Source organism: Acomys russatus, chromosome 19, assembly GCF_903995435.1.
Source record: "Acomys russatus chromosome 19, mAcoRus1.1, whole genome shotgun sequence".
NCBI lineage: Eukaryota > Metazoa > Chordata > Mammalia > Rodentia > Muridae > Acomys > Acomys russatus.
The window spans coordinates 31,592,182-31,612,944 of NC_067155.1; the positions used below are offsets into that span (position 1 = coordinate 31,592,182).

At 38.4% G+C, this 20,763-nt stretch overlaps 3 protein-coding genes and 1 pseudogene across 3 annotated transcripts in view; 2 read left to right on the forward strand and 2 right to left on the reverse strand.

The window, feature by feature from the left end:
• The window catches only part of LOC127203988 (zinc finger protein 721-like), a 1,570,727-nt gene that overhangs the window by 1,374,976 nt on the left and 174,988 nt on the right, over positions 1-20,763 (reverse strand).
• LOC127203992 (zinc finger protein 431-like) overlaps positions 1-20,763 on the forward strand; it is a 436,824-nt pseudogene that overhangs the window by 260,867 nt on the left and 155,194 nt on the right.
• Positions 1-20,763, reverse strand: part of LOC127204012 (zinc finger protein 120-like) — a 428,901-nt gene that overhangs the window by 225,278 nt on the left and 182,860 nt on the right. The window lies entirely within an intron of this gene.
• On the forward strand, positions 781-5,860 carry LOC127202963 (zinc finger protein 431-like). Its single transcript, XM_051161798.1, has 4 exons — positions 781-942; positions 2,573-2,699; positions 2,917-2,974; positions 4,483-5,860. The coding sequence occupies exons 1-4, from the start codon at positions 781-783 to the stop codon at positions 5,858-5,860; spliced, it is 1,725 nt and encodes a 574-aa protein (XP_051017755.1).

Consider the following 20,763-nt stretch of genomic DNA (forward strand, 5'->3'; position numbering starts at 1 on the left):
ATTCCTTCGTACTGATGAGACTCAAATCCTGGGACGAATGGTTGAGGCGCCTATTTAACAAGTCAAAGAAGATTTGGCTACCAGGTTCCCTCAGCATCCATGAGTCCCTGCCTTTCTCCAAGGTATGGCTGGCACACACTGTGCTCTAGCCCAGGGTTTGGGCTGCTGTTCTCCCAGCTGTCCTTCCTGATGTAAATCAGGCATTTGTGTACCAGCTCTTTGTCATCTATCATTTCCTGTCCTGGGCTGTCTGGCTCTCTAGTCTCTTCCCTTCCCTCACATGCATGGCACAGGGTCGTGTCCACTCTGGGTTGTCCCAGGTGTCCCTTTCTGCGGGTGTGCTCTCTTTTTTATCTATAAAACACTTTCTCCTCCACTATACCTAGGAATAGACAAGTCCTTTCCTTTCTTTTTTCCCATTCACCTCCCATGTACCATTCTTTTATCAAATTCATAGCCAATTTTTCCTTCCGCTGTTGTTACTGTGAATTTGATGAAGTTCTGCTGCAGGGTTTCCCAGCTCTGAGGTAGAGATGGCTGCACTGGCCACTGAGACTGGAATGGAGTGGGCACATAAGGAACCCTGTGCATTGTAAGCTGAGCAGGTGCCCTGCCAGAGAGGGAGACTTTACTAAAATACAAATTTACCAGACTCTGCTCTGTTTGCTCCTAGGGAGAGGACAGACCTGGGCAAGTCTGTGCTCTCTCAGTCACTTGCTCTCTGTCTAGTAGTGGATCTGCTCCCTTTCCTGAGCCCCAGATGGCTGATTTAAGCTAATGATGGACTCTGAGAAGGCTTCACACTCAGGAAGGAATACCAGTGGGTTGTACCTTGCAGGTACTTTGCAGGATTCTGTTCTAGTTCCACTGTATCAAGGTGTGAGTGACATCAGAAGCCATGCCATGGTGAATGCAGGGGTCACTGTCCCCAGACCAGGAAAGGTAGGTCTGCTGAGCTATCAGAGTCCAATTTTCTAGGACTGGGTGGACTGTGAGTCAGACTGTGTTTCTGTTTCTCTATGTGGTGACCTGCACAGAATCCCTTGGCCTAAGAGCTTCCCTGAGTGTGGATTCCCTCTGATGGGGGAGGCTATGCAGCTCTGTCTATATGAAGCTGCGGTGCTTATGAGATCCCTGTCAGTGTGTACACACGGGCACTCTTTCTGTTAAGCAGTGGGAAGACAGAGTGGAAAGCTGAAGGTCTGGTTCCTAGTTCCGAACTTTGAATTCTACATTAAGTTTTGTGTGATGAATTTTACCAATAATTTATAAACTGGTATAAATGAGAAGATGGAGAATCTTCCTGCAGCATTGTTTGATTAGGATTCTTGTACTTTATGCTACCATCAGCTGCAGTGGTGTGCTTCAGAGGAATTCAATTCCAGGGTACAAAATGTGTTGCTGAGCTGCAGAGGTTTTTCAGGTGTGGATGGCGTGGTGCAGGTGGATAGGACAGATTCAGTATCTTGTGCCGTAACACATGTGGCAGGAAGCAGACATTCCATTACTATTCACCATGTTTTCTTTGTCAGCACCAGTGGAACTGTGTTAGCCTGAAATCACAATGGTGCGTGAGGGGCTGATGACCTCCATTTGCAGAGAGAGATGGACAAAGGGTTAAAAATATAACAGTTTAGGCATCACTCTGAGTTATTATTTATGGAAGCTGTGAAGTCTGTATTTATTTTATTTCTGTACACATACAAGCATAGGTAACCTCTTTTCCATTCTTTCTTTTTTTTCTTTTTATTTATTTATTTATTTGATTTTTAAAGACAGGGTTTCTCTGTGAAGCCCGGGCTGTCCTGGACTGGCTTTGTAGACCAGGCTGGCCTGGAACTCACAGGGATCTGCCTGCTTCTGCCTCCCAAGTGCTTGGATTAAAGGTATGCACCACCATGTTGTTTTTACAACTTATTTTTTGATTAATTGGTCCATTTATAACTATTTAAACACGCATTCCTTTTTAGTAGAGATATTATGAATGTTACGGATTAAATTGTGGCACTTCAGGTTCTGCAAGCTGACTTCATAACGGGAGTGTATGGATGATTCTTTGTAGAACTTCAGTAAACACCCCTGAGTTTTTTTCTTTTCTTTTCTTTCTTGTTTGTTGGATTGATGTTTGCAGGGAAGAAGAGGTCTTAATATGTACCTCTGGCTGTCCTTGAATAAGTTGCATAGACCAAGATGGCATCCAATTCAGTCAGATACTCTTAGCTTGGCCTTGTCAGCTAGGATTAAAGGCATGAGACAAGACACCCAGCTTGCCCATTAATTTTTGTAGTTACTATTTGTTCATATAATTTCTCTGATGTGTGCTCAGTACTTTTCATCTGTTTGTTTCTCTCTCTCTCTCTTAATTTCCATATCAAAGGCACAGAAATGACAAGAGATGAACCTCATTGATCAATTTCTTTCTAAAATGACTTAGTGATTGCATTAGGGTTTCTGTGTCAGGAAATAAGTAGGGGAAACACCACAATTATATGAACATGTTGTCAATGGAGCGTCCATGTGCAGTGTTGTCACTATCGTGCTTTCTGTTATACACATGTGTGGGATGTTTAAGGATGCAGTGACCTGTGATGATGTGCATGTGAACTTCACTTGGGAGGAGTGGGCTTTGCTGGATCCTTCCCAGAAGAATCTCTACAAAGATGTGATGCTGGAGACCTATTGGAACCTCGCTGATGTTGGTAAGACAGTGAATTTCCTTTCACTTTTTAAAATAAGCTGACAGCTGTTGTTGTTTTGGAGTTGGTGTCGCTGTTGCTGTTCTTCTGTAATGATAATGGAGAAGGAGGTAGCATGAGGTGAATAAATCAGGCACGGTTGTAATTTCACCAAATAGATTAACTTAAATTTTGCTTAATTTGAAATAATAAATCATACTTTTTCTTGTACATATTTTAGGCTATGATTGGGAAGACCATAAGACTGGACATTGTCAAAGTCTTGGAAGACTTGAAAGGTAATTTTCATGTGTAAGCTGATATGAATATAAATTATGGTTATGCATCTGAGGAAATTTCATTGTGTCCCTGAAGTCTAAAAAAACAAACAAACAAAAAAATTAAAAAGCCACTAGCTTAAGTGTATTGATGATTATTAAATTCTCACAAATCCATATATCTCAATGTCAGGTATCTGATTTGTGTTTGCCAGGCATTCTTCTAAGAAATGAAACAATGAAAAATACTATAATAGACATTACTATTTGGAGCATAGCCCCGTTAGAGCTGTGTTGTAGAACTGCCAAGCTGTATAGTCTCATACTACATAGATATTGCAAAGTGTATGCATATGGAATAGGTAATAAATATATGTCCAAAATCCTCTAATATGCTGATAGTCCAGAGTAAAGCAGCTGTTACTCACTTACTTGTAGTAACCTTGCTAAGCTTAGTGACAGGGGAAGCTATGATTGTCAGGAATGTTGCTCCGGAGAAGCCTTAACCCACATACTACATGTCTGTGAGGAAGAAAATGTCACACTTTATGGAAATTCTTCCTGTGCTATTTTTCCTTTAACGGGTATATCATTTGTCAAAATGGGTAAAGGCCATGTGAGCACAGGGACGTTCCTCCCTCTCTCCCCGAACAGTCACAACATGTCTAGTGGTCCCCAATTTGGGCACACTTTCTGAATGCCATACAAGTTTACATTTACTTTACTGATAGTTATTAATTAATGAATGATGAATACATCATTAATGAAAAAGAGAAAGACCACCCTATAGCAGTGATGGTCTTGTAGGTCTCCAGCATCACATCTTTGTAGAGTCTCTTCTTGGAATGTTCTAGCAAACCCCCCTCTTCCTGGGCGAAGTTCTCATATACATCACCACAGGTCATTGGATTCTGAACTATCCAATTACATGTGCAGAACAGAAAGCATGGCAGTGACCACACTGCACGTCTATACTTCATTTTAAATTAACTAATTAATTATTTTAAAAATTGTGAACTTGGATCCCAGTCAGAAAACCTACTCAAAGTAGGGACTACTAATTAAGTAAATTGATACAAGTAATTAGTTTTCCAATTTCATTGAATACTCCACAGTCTCACACTGTGGATCATTTCTATGAGTGCTAGAAATGTGGAAATTCTTCTCTGTCCCAGTTCACTTTACTAATGTAGTCTGACTCACAGTGTTAGGAAAAAATTTTTAATGCAATCGCTGTGGTTAAGCTGTGAGTTCTCCCAGTTTTCCTCAAGTATGTGAGAGTCCTCATGCAGAGAAAGGAGCTAGAATGTGAGTTATGTAATAATTGCTCTGGCCGCCACAGGTGTCTTCAGAGATGCAACACAGCACAGAATGAGTGGGAAACTGTGCAGATAAGCCACGTGATTCAGCCTTCAGATCTGATTACGCTTTATAATTAGATCAAATGAAAAATTAATTCATACAGATGAAAATATACATTTGTGTACTAAGCGTGGTAAAGCTCACACATGTAACAATTTTATTTCCAGGCATAAGAGAACACGTTCTGGAGAGAAACCCCATGGCTATAATCAGTGTGGTAAAGCCTTTTCGTGCTATGGTAGTCTCCGATTACATAAAGGAACACACACTGGAGAAAAACCCTACCAGTATAATCAATGTGATAAAGCCTTTTTACAACACATTCATCTACAAGGCCATGAAAGAACACATACTGGAGAGAAACCCTATCAATGTAATGAGTGTGGTAAAGCCTTTTCAGGAAAGAGTAGTCTCCAAAGACATAAAAGAGCACATACTGGAGAGAAGCTCTACAAATGTAAACAATGTGATAAAGCCTTTTTACTAAACATTTATTTACAAAGCCATGAAAGAACACACACTGGAGAGAAACCCTATAAATGTAATCAATGTGGTAAATCCTTTTTACAACACAGTCATCTCTGGGTACATAAAAGAACACATACTGGAGAGAAGCCCTATGAATGTATCCAGTGTGGTAAAGCCTTTTCTCTTCAAGGCAATCTCCAGGCACATAAAAGAACACATACTGGAGAGAAACCCTATGAGTGTAATCAGTGTGGGAAAGCCTTTTCAGCAAACAATAGCCTCCAAAACCATAAAAGAACACATACTGGAGAGAAACCCTATCAATGTAACCAGTGTGGTAAAGCCTTTACCCAAAATAGTCACCTACAAAGACATAAAAGAACACATACTGGAGAGAAGCTCTACAAATGTAAACAATGTGATAAAGCCTTTTCTCTAAACATTTATTTACAAAACCATGAAAGAACACATAGTGGAGAGAAACCCTATGAATGTAACCAATGTGGTAAATACTTTTTACAACACAGTCGTCTCTGGATACATAAAAGAACACACACTGGAGAGAAACCCTATGAATGTAACCAGTGTGGTAAAGCCTTTTCACATCAAGGTAATCTCCAGGCACATAAAAGAACACATGCTGGAGAGAAACCCTATGAGTGTAATCAGTGTGGTAAAGCCTTTTCCCAAAACAGTAACCTCCAAAGCCATAAAAGAACACATACTGGAGAGAAACCCTATGAATGTATCCAGTGTGGTAGAGCCTTTTCCCTTCAAGGTACTCTCCAGAAACATCAAAGAACACATACTGGAGAGAAACCCTATGAATGTAATCAGTGTGGTAAAGCCTTTTCATTTCAAGGTACTCTTCAGAAACATCAAAGAATACATACTGGAGAGAAACCCTATGAATGTCTCCAGTGTGGTAAAGCCTTTTCCCTTCGAGGTACTCTCCAGAAACATCAAAGAACACATACTGGAGAGAAACCTTATGAATGTATCCAGTGTGGTAAAGTCTTTTCACAACAAGGTAATCTCCAGAAACATCAAAGAACACACACGGGAGAGAAACCCTAGGAATGTAACCAGTGTGGTGAATGAAGCCTTCTCACGAAGCAGTCATCTCAACAGACATCAAAGAAGACATATTGGAGAGAAACCCTACAAATGGAAACAATTTAATAAAGCCTTTTCAAAACACAGGTATCTCCTGTTACATGAAAGAGCACATACTGGAGAGAAACTCTATGAGTGTAATCAGTGTGATAAAGCCTTTTCCCAAAATAGTCACCTACCAAGACATAAAAGAACACATACCGGAGAAAAACTCTACAAATGTAAACAGTGTGAGAAAGCCTTTTTACAAGGCATTCGTCTGCAACTAGGGAGAAAGCCTAAGAATGTAACAAGTATGGTAAAGCCCTTTCACAAATCAGTCATCTCCAAAGACATAAAGGAACACACACTGGATTGAAACCCTGCGAATGTGGTCAATGTGATAAAGACTTTTACAGCCCAGTTTTCTCCAAAGAACACATACTGGAGAGAAACTCTACGACTGTATTTAATGGGATGAAGCTTTATACATTTGTTTAACCTTCATGATCACGATAGAATTCATGCTGGGGAGATCTCTATGGATGTATTTAATATGGTTAATGAAACCTTTTCGTTTCCATCTATCTGTTTGAGATGATGTAGTATATTCAGCCAGCCCCTGGGTATCTCACAACATAGCTTGATTTGCTGTGGATATGTGTTTTTTATTTGCTGTGCCGTGAATCTCTGTGTTCCCAATAATTATTCATTTGGCATTTCATCTTGAAGTACTGTACTGCCTCATAAGGGAATTATGTGTTGATGCTAGATAAAGTAACAGCAATGAGATTTACTAAAATAAACATTTCTGGTATGTGTGTGCTTGTGAGGGTATAATGTGAGTATGTGTTCTTCGCCCATAACAGACATGTGCAGAGAGTAAGATTTTTAATTCTACCTTTAGAATAGTTTTAAACAATTTTTTATTTCGTTTTTTAAAAAAGATTTAGCCGAGCATGGTGGCGCACACCTTTAATCCCAGCAGAGGCAGAGGCAGGTGGATCACTGAGTTGGAGGCTAGCCTAGTCTACAAAGCAAGTCCAGGACAGCCAAGAGTACACAGAGAAACCCTGTTTTGAAAAACAAACAAGAGAGAGAGAGAGAGAGAGAGAGAGAGAGAGAGAGAGAGAGAGAGAGAGAGAGAAAGAAAGAAAAAAAGATTTATTTCGTGCTTGTCTATGCAGTGTTCTACCTGCATGTATGCTCGCAGACCTGAAGAGGGCACCAGATCTCATTATAGATGTATATCATGTGGTTTCTGGAAAATGAACTCAAAACATTTGGAAGAGCAGGCAGTGCTCTCAACCGCTGAGCCATCTCTACAGGCCCCTTTCTTCAATCTTTAGATGGTGATGTAATGTCAGGTTGCCTGTTGTGCCCACCAGAGGCATTTCCACTGAGCCACCTCACTGATTCTCAAATAAGATTGGTTGAAAGATTACATTAGTAAAATAAATACTCTATTCTTTTAAAATTGCAAACACTGTCAACTAAGGATAGAGGAATACAAGATGATTTTAATATTTAGTATTTGCAACAAAAATGATATATTGCTATATAATTTGAATGTATTTGTTTATTCTTAGGAGTAAACAGTTGTTCAAACCATTTCACAGAACCACAGATAATATGCCAGAGAATTGTCTCAGTGGGTGAAGTTGGTTGCTGTTAAGCCTGATAATCTGAGTTCACTCTTTGAGAGACTCACATTACTACTAGTATTTTTTTTCTCTCATTTGTGCACATGGGCTGTGGAATCTGCACACAAGCACATAAGTAAATACCTTTTAAACCAAAACAAGGGCCAGTAAATTAACTTGAACCAAACAACACCCTGGATTTCAGCTCTAGGATTCACAAAGGACAAGTGGATAAGAGAGCAATAACTTTTCATCTCACTGCCACGTACATACCATGGCACAGGTGTATACACACAAACACAGTTCAGGAGTATGTATTACAATTTAATGTACAATCTAGGGATAGAACAGAATTTATACATCAAATAAAATGATAGTGAATTCCTGGATTATATATAAAAGTACAAAGGAATTATGTGCAGATCACAGGCTTCTGACCTGTACATTTTATACTGGTTTTGAGGTGAGGTTGGAAACCTGGAATGCAGCTGTGTCTTAGTATTGTGAGTGTCAGGAGAGGCTATCCTGAAGATTGTCTGGAAGAGGATGTTGCCCGAGTGTCAGCAGAAGCCCAAGGTATGAAGAGAACATGGAGAGAGGTTATTGATGGGCGTAACATGTTAGAGTTCCAGAAGAGGCTATGGGGGAAGCTGCAGCCCACTTTCCAAAGCGACTTTAGCATCTCTGATATTACATTGCCATGTTATCTGTACCAACCAGGAAGTCAAGCCAGCGAGAGAAGCCGTGCGTGTCACTGATGAGTGACATGGAAAGAGGCTAGAGACATGGGGAATGGAGCCATATCAAATCCAAGGATCGTGATTACAAAGAATCCAACATTGAACTTTTCCACAGATGGAAATTAGCTTTTCATTAATCTGATATTTTGGGGATAATTGGTCAAGGAGTTTGGATGCTTGGGCCAAAACACTTGAGAGTGTACTCAGTGATGAGCAAACTGTTGTGTGAACTTGGAAGATAATGCAGACAATAATGCAGAAGACAGAAGCCTGACTTGTGACGTTTCAGAAAGAACTAAAGATCAAATAGCAACCTCCATGCACATTTGATAAGAAGCATCTGTGGTTCTTGTCAGCTTACACTGAGCAAATGTCTGTGATTTACAAGAAACTAAACCCACTAGAGCACACCATAGCATTTCTGACTGATGCCTTATGGTTAGCTGAAACTGAGAAATTAGCAATTAATAAGAAACCATCACTATTGAGAAGAAACTCTTCTGAGAAATGTTTTTTTTTTTTCAGTTCCAGGACATGATAAGATTTAGTCAATAGTGCAACAAGTCTGTACAACTTGTGCAGGCAGCTGAATTTGATAATGTAATGGAGTCAACCAATATTTCTGGTTTATGAAAGGTTCTTCGAAAAGAGTTCAGGCTTGACTCGTGTGTGGTTATGCTGACATACCTGAAGAGAGGCCAAGAGGAGGCACTGGTGAGAGTGTAGGTGTTGTTTGGAGCTGGCTGAGCTTACATATTCACTGTGTGCTCTGTGCACAGCAAAGCAGCAGAAACGAAGCATCTAGGCCCTTTGGAGAGAAGATTGTGAGTTTCAGATGTTACACATGGTTGTATTTTTGTTTGGGTTTGATATACTTGTTACTATAATATTTCTTACCTTTTATAGTCAGAATTTAAGGAATTTTTCTGTAAAAAAAAATACTGGAGTCTAACTTAATTGACTGATTTATAATAAGAAGTTAGAATTTAAAGATACCTTGTACCTTTATTGAAATTTAAATATTGGATCTCTATGCTATACTGTATTGAATATTAAGCTGTTAATCTGAAACTTGGGGCATGATCAGGAAAGGGAAAGTTATGGTTTATGACTTATTAAAAATATTTGTGTTTAATATTGACACACATAAAATTTGCTGTTTTGTGTTGTTTGTAAAGTTGTTTTCTCTGTAAATGTGATATACTTACAGATATCTAATTAGAAGAAATTTAAACTGGGAAAGGCCTGCATTAGATGGGGCATTTATTATGAGTAACGGTTGATATGGGTTGATCCAGAAAACTTGTACCACTCCTAGGCTGTTGGTCCTGAGATTTGAAAACATGCAGGCTGAACAATCCATTCAGGGCACTACAGTAAGAAGTATTCTTTCATGGACTCTGCTCAAGTCTCTTGCTCCAGATTCCTACCTTTGAGTTCTTCCTCTGACTTTTCTTTTTGCTGCATGGCCACAGTGTGCCAAGAGAATGCCTTTAATCGCTAAGTGGCTTTTATTTTGTTGTTTTAAGACAGAGTTAGTCTGGGTAATAACTGGCTCTCCTGGCACTCCCTTTCTAGACCAGGCTGGTCTTGAACTCACAGCGATTGGCCTGGCTCTGCCTCCTGGGTGCTGGGAAGAAAGGCGTGTGCCACCACACTGGCTTCCCAAGTAGGTTTTGCATATAAGAGTTTTATCACAATAGAAACTTAGTAAGTCAAACATGAAGATGCAGAGATTATTTTATGATTTGAATTTGTTGATGAGGTGTAAAACTCCAATGCATGAGTACTATAAAAGAAAGGACATATTTAAAAAGACAGGAAGAGTTGGGCATGGTCACATATTCCTGCAATTCCAGCTCTTTGAAGGCAGAGGCAGGTGGATACCTCTGAATTTGATGCCCACTGGGTCTACAAAGCAAGTCCAGGACAATCAGAGATACCCAGAGAAACCCTGTCTCAGGGAACAGCAACAAAATGATATTTTCAGAGTGTCAAATCAAGTATGGTCTATAGAAAACTATTCAAACAGTTACATGTTATGTACAAAGGATATGGTATAGTCAATTTCATAAGTTTGATTAGAAACTTACAATTTCATATGACTACAATTAGATTTAATTTTTATGTAGTATGATTTACAAAGAACGAATTTTTTTTTTTTCTCGAATCTTTTCCTTTGGGATATAACATTACCTGATCATCACTGTCCTAAAGAGAAGTGGTCAGTTATACCCAATTACTACGGAAAAGACCAAAGAAATTTTAGTCAGTAATGTGGGGTAATATGACTTTCTTTAATCAGGCCTTACATTTCCTTGAATGTTGCAATGTGTATGTTTTTCATCAATTATAATTTGTTGTTTGAGGCAAGTTACATTGTTCATTCTTAAGAAAAGTATTGTGCCCGTTTAACACTTATAAATAGGATATAAGGAATTTACTTCAAACTGTGTAAGGAAAGATTCCTAAAATCCCAGTATGCACAAGGGAGTGTATGTCGCTTTCCTCTTTTACATTTAGCTTATATTTGCAAAAAAATATTTCTCTATTTGAGCTTTTTATTATTCAGTTATGCCCATGTATACAAGATTGATTACTGTAAATCACCCAATGTCAAAAATCCTACAGAATTTGAATCTTTAGGTTTATAATACAGGATAGAATAGTATATTCTCTTTGTGTAAACCTCCGCATTATTTCCCCAAAAGTTGTTTGTAGTTCAATCCTTTTCAAATATATTTCCCTTGCATTTGTCATAAGAGATTTTCCCATTGATAGCTATTAGCCCATTATTCAGAGGCACTGTGGTACATGTTGTATGGGAGGGTAATTCTTCCAGAAGCAATATGTGCTTGTCCTCTAAGTACGTAATATATAGAGTTCAGACTTGATCCCTGTCTATTTTGTCTCAATAACAATCAGACAAGTTATCTGGGGGTATCAGTGGCAACACACTCACTCAGGATGATTGTTTCTCATTCTATCCACTCATCTGCAACTCTCATAATTTCACATTTATCAATAGCTTAACAGTATTTGAAACTGTATTGTGCCATATCTTCATTACTTGTTCATTATATGATATAGACCTAGAGTATTCTAATTTCTGGGTATTGAACAGAAATGAACATGGATTGGTAAACATCACTTTAGTAAGATGTAGAGTTGTTTGAGTATACTCAACAATACCAGAGTTGGATTTTTGGTATATTTATTTTCATCTTTTTGAAAAGCTTCCATATTTAATTATACAGTGCTTACTCCAGTTTAGACTCCCACCGATAACCAATAATTATTCCCCTTTCCCATCATCCCTGCTATCATATGCACTCACTTGAATTACCAATCTCAAATATTCTGATTGTGGCAAGATAGAATCTCAAAATAGGCATTTTCCTCAGCCTTAAAATGAATGCTTAGTGTCAGACCCCCCTCCTCATGACACAGCAATCTATGGAGAAATCAAAGATTTATTCATATATTCCATTAAAACATTCCATTTCAGTATTCCAGATGTTCTTACATAAATGAGAGCAGGTTCAGTAAACTATCCCTTACACATAGTAATTTTATCATAAACATGTTTCTAACATTTTTGAGATACAGTGAATCTTGATTAATTGACCTGAGAGAAGGGAGGGAGGAGGGAGGGACACAGGATTTTCGAGCTCGAGGAACACCACTCATGAATCCACACTATTGTTACCCTGCTTTCTCCTGATAGATCACCTCTACAGTCTGGCCTTGTTTTGAATATGCTGAAATAAACACGAAAGGGAAGCCTAGACCCCCTCCCATGGGTCACCTAAAATTGCTAAATGGAAAAAAGATAGAATCTCAGAGCTCCTTTTAGGCTCACACTAATCCATGTAATTCAGGGAGACAGAGAGTACCAGTCACAAAATGGGTCACCATGACCTTGACCCACATTAGATACTACTGCGTCCTCTCCAAGTCTCTTAGAGTTTGCTCTTCTACCCCTCAGCGGTCAACTTTGGCCCATTGGAAGTTCCAAAGGGACAGGACAAGACATATAGCCACAAGGTCTTTCTTTCCTCCTTGGACAGATGAAGTGCCCTGCTGGGAGAAGAGATCCTATCCTTTAAGAGTATTATCCTATGGACTTTAAGATTCTTGTGAGGGAGTTAGCAAAGTTCCAGTGTTCCTATGGGCAATAAAGTGTGTCACAGAGCTGAGCAACTATGTCTCCCTGAGATAGTCTCATCCAAGCACAGCTTTGTGTGAAATCCAGGAATTCCTGGTCCAAATGTTTATGAGCACCTTCCAAAGAGTTTAGTAAACCAAGGTATGAAAGGAGTAAGAACAGAGTTGATTTTCTGTAAGAAACGGCAGAATTTTGGAAACTAAGGGATAAGGCGGCCCTATTTTGAATGCTCCTCACCTTAGTCAACACATTGCTTATGCCTTGCCCAAGCAAATGGGTAGGAAATGGTTAGGTTTAGAAAATACTAGTAAGGATTTTGCTCCTCTGTACAAGGGAAGTTTTTTGCCACAGTGTCTCATAGGAAACCTTAAGCTGGTCTGAAGTTCCTGGGGATTCCACTACATTAACTTGCCACAAAGATCTCAGGAGTTAACCAATGAGATGGGCACCTATGTTTGTTCATTTGCCTTCTTTTGAGACATTTATATTATTACACACATATACAATAGACTACAGCAAGAAGAACCATCACACAAGCAGGAATTATATAAATAAACACTCTTATTTAGTGTTTTGGCTATTTGTATTTGGCAGCCTTGAAGAAAACATCTTTCTTACTATGTACAAAAAGTTCTCCTGAAACTCATAATCTTCTTGCTTCCATATCCAAAGTGCTGGGAATATAGATTTGGCCCCATGTGCCAACTGAGGAATGGCTCATTTTCTTAGCTTCTCCTGGGCCTCTAAAACCCTCAGCCATGTTCTGGGATCTGGTTTAGAGGGTAAAAACACTGGCTGTCAAACCTAATCCACTCAATTTTGCACCCTGAGTTTATGTGATTGAAAGAAAAAAAAAAAAAAAAACTCCAGCAAGTTGTCCACTCCCACACACGCCAACACACACAGAAAATAAACAGATACTCATGGAAATGCAAATGCATACTGACACACAGAAGTGGAAAGAGAGAAAATGAGAATAAAATATAAGTAAAAGTTTAATAAATAAAAGCAACAATAATAAAAACACAGCCTTGGAACCTTTCCTCATATGTCAGAAACACAACCCATAGTTTCATTGTAGAATTTATCCAATCATGAGTCAAAAGAAAAACTGTGTGTCTGTATTAAACATTAAACACACACACACTCATACATGATAAACATTGATATATATTTTATATAATAATTACAATATATCACTTTAGTTTTTTAATGACTATGTACATGTCTTGCACTTTTGTTTGTTTGCATGTATTCATCTGTGTCAATTCAGTACTATATACCGATATGGAATCCCAGTTATCTAGGGGAATAACATGAAAGTCACAAATTTGAGGAAAGCTTGAGTAGCAGAATTTCAGATGATCTATGTCAAAACAGCCAACTTTGCCATGGTAGTGTGTGTTCACTTCTCCTGGTCTAGAGTGTACTGGTGAGCTCCGTGGATGATTGTCTTTTCCTTATTTCTACTAGTATCTTAGTCTTAGTTTTTTTTTCTGAAACTATTGGTTTAATAACATAAATACTTATGATTTGCTAGAAAAAAATTGGCCAACTAAAAAAGAGCTACATATTTAAAAACAACAGGCAAACAGCACACAAAATTGACAGAATCAGAAAAGAAACCCCACATTGTACAGAATTCTCAAAACACTGAGAAAGCATTAAAAGCTGCAAAGGAAGTAAACCAAGGCTTAATGATTAGTGTAATAGCTGACTTCTCAATGGACACTCTGAAATCCAGGGGTGTCTAATGTGGATGCCATACAGTATCTCAGAGACAACGGATACCAGCCTAGACTAGTCTATCCAAGAAATGTGTCATTCATAATCAACTGAGGAATAGAAACATTGATCACTGAAATAGTTTTAAGCAAATGCTGTTCAGCAATCCAAGTCTACAGAAGGCACTTTAAGGAAAAGATCAATCTCAATATATGACTTACTAGACCAATAGGTCATAGATGATAATGGTCTCTCACAGTGCATCAAGAGACCTCCACAACAAAATAACAGGAATTAATAAAAACTGCTCAGGGAAAACTCTCAGCATTATCATTCTCAATTCTCCACTGAAACTACACAAACTAACAGTGAAATAGATTAATGACACAGGTTTCTGCTGGATCCAAGAAAAACACCTAATCATTAAGGACAGACATGGCTTAATTAAAAAAAAAAAATGCCTAATGGAGCATTTCAGGATCACAATCAATATTAAGGCCTGGTGCCCCATAAAAGGCCAGTTTTCTATTTGAGAAAAGAGTAGTTCTGCCACGTGGGCAAGACTCCTGGTGACAAGCATTTGAAAAAGAAAACACTGTTGTTTTCAGGTCTGGCCTGATCTAGCAAGTTCTCACTGAGGGCCTCATGGATGGAGAATGACATAACTCTTCCTCAAACCCAGGAACATGCTTGGTATAGCGAGTAACAGCCTGGGGACTAGACCTTGGGAGCTTTTTACAGTGGTCTGAGGTATTGAAAGTGAAACAGAGCCCCTTCTCTAAAACCAGGATGTGCGTGGGAGAACTGTGGGGCCAGGGCCTTTGCGTAGGGTTTGCTTCTGATTCTCTACACTCAGCTCTTCCTACCACATGGAGCTCTGGTTCTCAATTCCAAGGCCACTGTGGTCTTGGTAATGCTCCTGAGACACCCTGTGTTCTCTTTGTCCAATGTTGTTTTATGATACTTTTCCTGAGGTTATCCCATGGTCTGAGAGTGTCTGACCAACTCACAGGTGTCTCTCGTTTCTTTCCCTTTCTCCACTGTAAGTACTACTAAAATGCTTTTATTTTAACAAGCTTCCTTAGGGGACTAGAGAAATGACTGAGAGGTTAAGAGCAGTGATTGTACTTCCAGAGGTCCTGAGTTCAGTTCCCAGCCTCCCCATGGTGGATCCCAACCATCTAGAGTGTGCTCTCATGCCCTCTTCTGGCCTGCAAGTGTACATGCAGGCAGAGCATTGTATACATAATAAGTAAATAAGTAAATCTTTATATAAAAAAGAATCTTACTTAGGATAAGAAATAGCTTGTGTAAGACATGCCCACTCCAGCTTTTATATTTTCTGCCTTCTAATTTTCCTTTCATTTGTGTGATCTGGCACCTTCCACATAGGAATCTATCATTTAAGAATGACCTGCTGCTTTAGGGCACTGGTGTACTTAAGAAATATAGCTGGGAATATCTTTGCCATGTAAATCTCCCATCTATCTAAGTGGCTAGACTTGCAGTCTCTAGTCCACATTCAAATTGTTCAAAATATTACCTGAGCCTTAACCTAAGAGGGATCGAGGATGACAACGTATGTGGGATGCAAAGTCTGTTCTGTGTTGTTTCCTCTTTTAGCAATAACCACAGCTGGACTCATGCTGCTGCAAAAGAGATTCTTAATTAACCTTTTAATTGTATATGGAGTGATTTGTTCTCAGGAAGGCATTAATTCCAGAAGAGCTGCATCTTCATCACTTTAGAAAAATATTTCTTTGACAAGCTATGTTTGGCTTAGGTCACTTTGATTCTAATCTATTCCAGTTACTTTGCTTTCCTTTTTATTAAACTTCTGCAACAGAGTTTTAAAATTATAATAAAAGAAATCACTGGAGTCATGTAATGAACTCCCCATTGCAGTAAAAAGAAAAGGATTTGCATGTGGAGCGTGGACTCTTCCTTCAAACCAGAATAGGACGAACAGTTTACTGTGTACTCTGCAGGGTGAGAGAGGGTAGGCAGTAGCCAGATCACAGACTACAGTTTAAGAGAGTCAGCTGCTGGAGTCACCGTTATGAAGAAAGACCTGATCGAGGCAGGGTGAGTGATTTTATAAAATTCCTGCTTATATTATTTCAAGCACATGACTGAAGACAGACCAGGTTAGTGGATGTATAATTTGAAGAACTTAAGTTGAGTCAATGAATATTGATTACCAATCACTGGTCTTGTCTTTTGTGGATATGTGCAAACCATATTGATCTAGTGAAGTCAGCTGAGAAAATCGAAACACAGGCCAGTGGCAGTAAATGTGAGCGGCAGATTCCAGATCTAAGCAGCTGACATTGCACAAACGGGCAAGGTCTAATTTTAATGCCATTCCATCTACCAGGGAAGGCCTTGCTTTTTCAAAGTCAGTATACTCAAATGTTTTTTCAAGTACACACACACACACACACACACACACACACACACACACACACACATTTTTAAAAACTTAATTGTAGGTGTTACTTTTAAATTTTATTGTCTTTAGTGCCTCGTATCTATGAGTGCTATGAGTGTGGAAATTCTTCCCTCCGTCCCGGTTCATTTTACTAATGTAGTCTGACTCACACTCTAGGAAAAACAATTTCAGTGCCATCGGTGTGGTAAAGCTATGAGTTTTCCAGTTTTCTTCAAATACGCACTTTATACTTAGATCAGTTGAAATATTAATTCGTGCAGATGAAAATATACATTTGTGTACTAAATGTGGTAAAGCTTACATATGTACCAATTATATTTTCAGGCACGAAAGAACGCATCCTGGAGAGAAACTGTATGAATGTAATCAGTGTGGTAAAGCCTATTTGTGTCACAACAGTCCCCGATTACATAAGGAAACACATAATGGAGAGAAACCCCATGAATACAATCAATGTGATAAAGCCTTTTCTTTTTCCTTTTTTTTTTTTTTTTTTTTTTTTTTTTGGATAAAGCCTTTTCAAACCGCAGTCATCTCCTCTTAAATAAAAGAACACATCCCGGAGAGAAACTCTTTTTTCTCAGCATGATTGTCATGTGTATATAGGAGAGCTCATGGCTCTGTGTGTTGGTTTTGTATCCAGCCACTTTGCTGAAGGTGTTTATCAGCTGTAGGCATTCTCCAGTGGACTTCTAGGGTCATTTATGTACATTATTACATCATCTGTGAATAGGGATAATTTGAATTCCTCCTTTTTTATGTGGATCCCCTTAATCTCCTTTTGTTGTCTTATTGCTCTAGCTAGAACGGCAAGTACTTATATTGATGAGCTATGGAGAGAGTGTTCAGCCTCGTCTAGACCCAAACTTTACTGGATTTCTTGAGTTTCTCTCCATTTAATTTGATATAGGCTATTGGGTGGCTGTATTTAGCCTTTGTTATGTTTAGATATGTGCCTTGTATCCCTGATCTCTGCAAGACTTTAAACATGAATGAGTGTTGGATTTTGTCAAATGCTTTTTCGACATCTACTGAGATGATTGTGGTTTTTTTGCTGTTGTTTAGTTGGTTTATATGGTAGATTACATTGATGAATTTCCATATATTGAACCATCCCTGCATGCCTGATATGAAGCCTACTTTGTCATGCTAAATGATATCTTTGATGTGTCCTCAGATTCGGTTTGTGAGTAGTTTATTGAGTATTTTTGCATCAATGTTTGTAAAAGAAATTGGTCTGAAATTCTCTTTCTTTGTTGGTTCTTTTTGAGATTTAGGTATCTCGTAGGATGAGTTTGGTAATGTTGCATCTATTTCTGTTTTGTGGAGTAGTTTGAGGCATATTGGTGTTAGCTCTTCTTTGAAGGTCTGGTAGAATTCTGCGCTGAAACCATCTGGCCTTGAGCTTTCTATTTATGTAGGAGAAATAGGAGTATTTAAATTGTTTATCTGATCTTGATTCAGCTTTGGCATTCATAAAAAAATGCTCAATTTCCTTTAGATTTTCAAATTTTCTGGCATATAGGCTTTTGAATTAGGATCAAATGATTCTTTGTATTTCTTCAATGTCGATTGGTAGGTCACCCTTTTCATTTCTGATTTTGTTGATTTGAATAGTGTCTCTCTGCTTTTTTGTTAGTTAGCTAACAGTTTGTCTATCTTACTGATTTTCTCAAAGAACCAGCTCTTGCTTTTGTTGATTCTTTGAATTGTTCTCTTTCTTTCTAATTTATTGATTACAGCCCTGAGTTTGATGATTTCCAGCCATCTACTTTTCTTGGGTATTACTGCTTCTTTTTTTCCCCCATGGCTTCCAAATGTGTCATTAAGTTGCCTGTATGAGATGTTTCCAATTTCTTTATGAAGGCACTTCATGCTATCAACTTTCCTCTTAACACTGCTTTCAATGTGTCACATAAATTTGTGTATGTTGTACCTTCATTTTCAATGAATTTTAGAATGTTCCTAATTTCTTTCTTCTCTGATCCATTTGTCATTGAGTAGAGATTTGGTCAGTTCACATATGTGTAGGCTTTTTATTATTTCTTTTATTTCTTTTGTTGTTGAAGCACAGCTTTAGTCCATGGTGGTCTGATAGGACACAAGGTATTATTTCAGTATTCTTGTGTCTGTTGAGGTTTGCTTTGTGACCTACTATATGGTCAATTTTGTACAAGGTTCCATGAGGTGCTGAGAAGAAGGCATAATCTTTTGTTTTAGGGTGAAAAGTTCTGTAGATATGTGTGAGATCCATTTAATTCATGATGTCAGTTAGTGTCATTATTTTTTGGTTCAGCTTCTGTTTCATTGAACTAACCTTTGGTGAAAGTGGGGTGTTGAAGTCTCCCACTATAAATGTGTGGGTATCGATGTGTGAGGATCAAAGTGTGATTTAAGCTTTATTAATGTTTCTTATACAAATGTGAGTGCCTTTGCATTGTGGTCACAGATGTTCAGAATTGTGATGTCATCTTGGTGGAATTTTCCTTTCATGAGTATGAAGTATTCTTCCTCATCTCTTTTGATTAATTTTGGTTGAAATTCTATTTTATTTAATATTAAAATGGTTACACCATCTTGCTTCTTGTGTCCATTTGTTGGGAATACCTTTTTCAGACTTTTACCCTGAGGTAATGTCTATCATTTTGTCTGATCATTGAATGCAGTAAAATGTTGGGTCTTGTTTATGCATCCATTCTGACAGTCTGTGTCTTTTTATGCAAGAGTTGAGACCATTGATGTTGAGAGTAATGACCAGTGGCTGTTAAGACCCTAGCCTTTGATATTGGTTTTGGTAGTATGTTTGTATATTAGTCTTGGTTTTGTTTTGCTACAGTGAAGTTATCTATTCCTGTGTTATCTTGGTTGTATTTAGCCTTGTTGGGTTGGAGTTTTTCTTCTAGTAACTTTGGTAGGGCTGGATTTGTGGATAGGTATTGTTTGAACTTGCTTTTGTCATGGAATATCTTGTTTTTTTCCATCTATGATGATTGAACGTTTCACTGGGTATAGTAGCATGGACTGGCATCGTTGGTCTCTTAGGGTTTGCAAGACCTCTGCCCAGGCCCTTCTGGCTTTTATGGTCTCTGCTGAGAAGTCAGGTGTAATTCTGATAGGGTGTATGTTACTTAATTGGCCTTTTTACCCTTGCCAGTTTTAATATGTTTTGCACATTTGTATTTTGATTATTATGTGGTGGGACGATTTTCTTTTCTGGCCCATTCTATTTTGCATTCTGTAGGCCTCTCATATGTTTATATGTGTCTCTTTCTTTAAATTGGAGACATTTTCTTCTATGATTTTGTTGAAAATATTTTCTGGGTGTCTTCTCTTTCTTCAATTCCTATTATCCTTAGGTTTTGTCTTTTCATGGTGTCCTTGATTTCTTGGATGTTTTGTGTCAGGAATTTTTCATATTTGTCATTTTCTTTCATGGCTGCATCAAATTTTTCTATTGTATCTTCTACATCTGAGATTTTCCCCCCTCCATCTCTTGTATTTTATTGGCAATGCTTACCTCTGCAGTTCCAGTATTCTTCTCTAAGTTCTCTCTTTCCTGACTTTCCTATTTGTGCTTTTATCATTGTTTCCATTTTTGTCTTCAGATACTGAACCATTTTTTTAATTTCCTTCACTGAATTGTTTGCATTTTCCTAGATTTCTTTTTTTCCCTGTTATTTTTATTTTTTTTCAAAATAATTTTTTTTGTTAATTTATTCTTGTTACATCTCAATGGTTATCCCATCCCTTGTATCCTCCCATTCTTTCCTCCCTCCCATTTTCCCCTTATTCCCCTCCCCTATGACTGTTCCTGAGGGGGATTTCTTCTCCCTGTATATGCTCATAGGGTATCAAGTCTCTTCTTAGTAGCCTGCTATCTTTCCTCTGAGTGCCACCAGGTCTCCCCATCCAGGGGACATGGTCAAATATGAGGCACCAGAGTATGAGAGAAAGTCAGACCCCACTCTCCACTCAACTGTGGAGAATGTCCTGTCCTAGAAGTCCAATGCACTATCCATTGTGCCACAGAGCCAGGCATTTTCCTAGATTTCTTTCAGTGATTTTTTTTTCATTTCCTCTCTATAGGCTTCTGTCGTGGCTCCTTTAAGGTCCTGAATCTGTTTGGCTGCATTTTCCTGTATTTGTTTATGGATTTT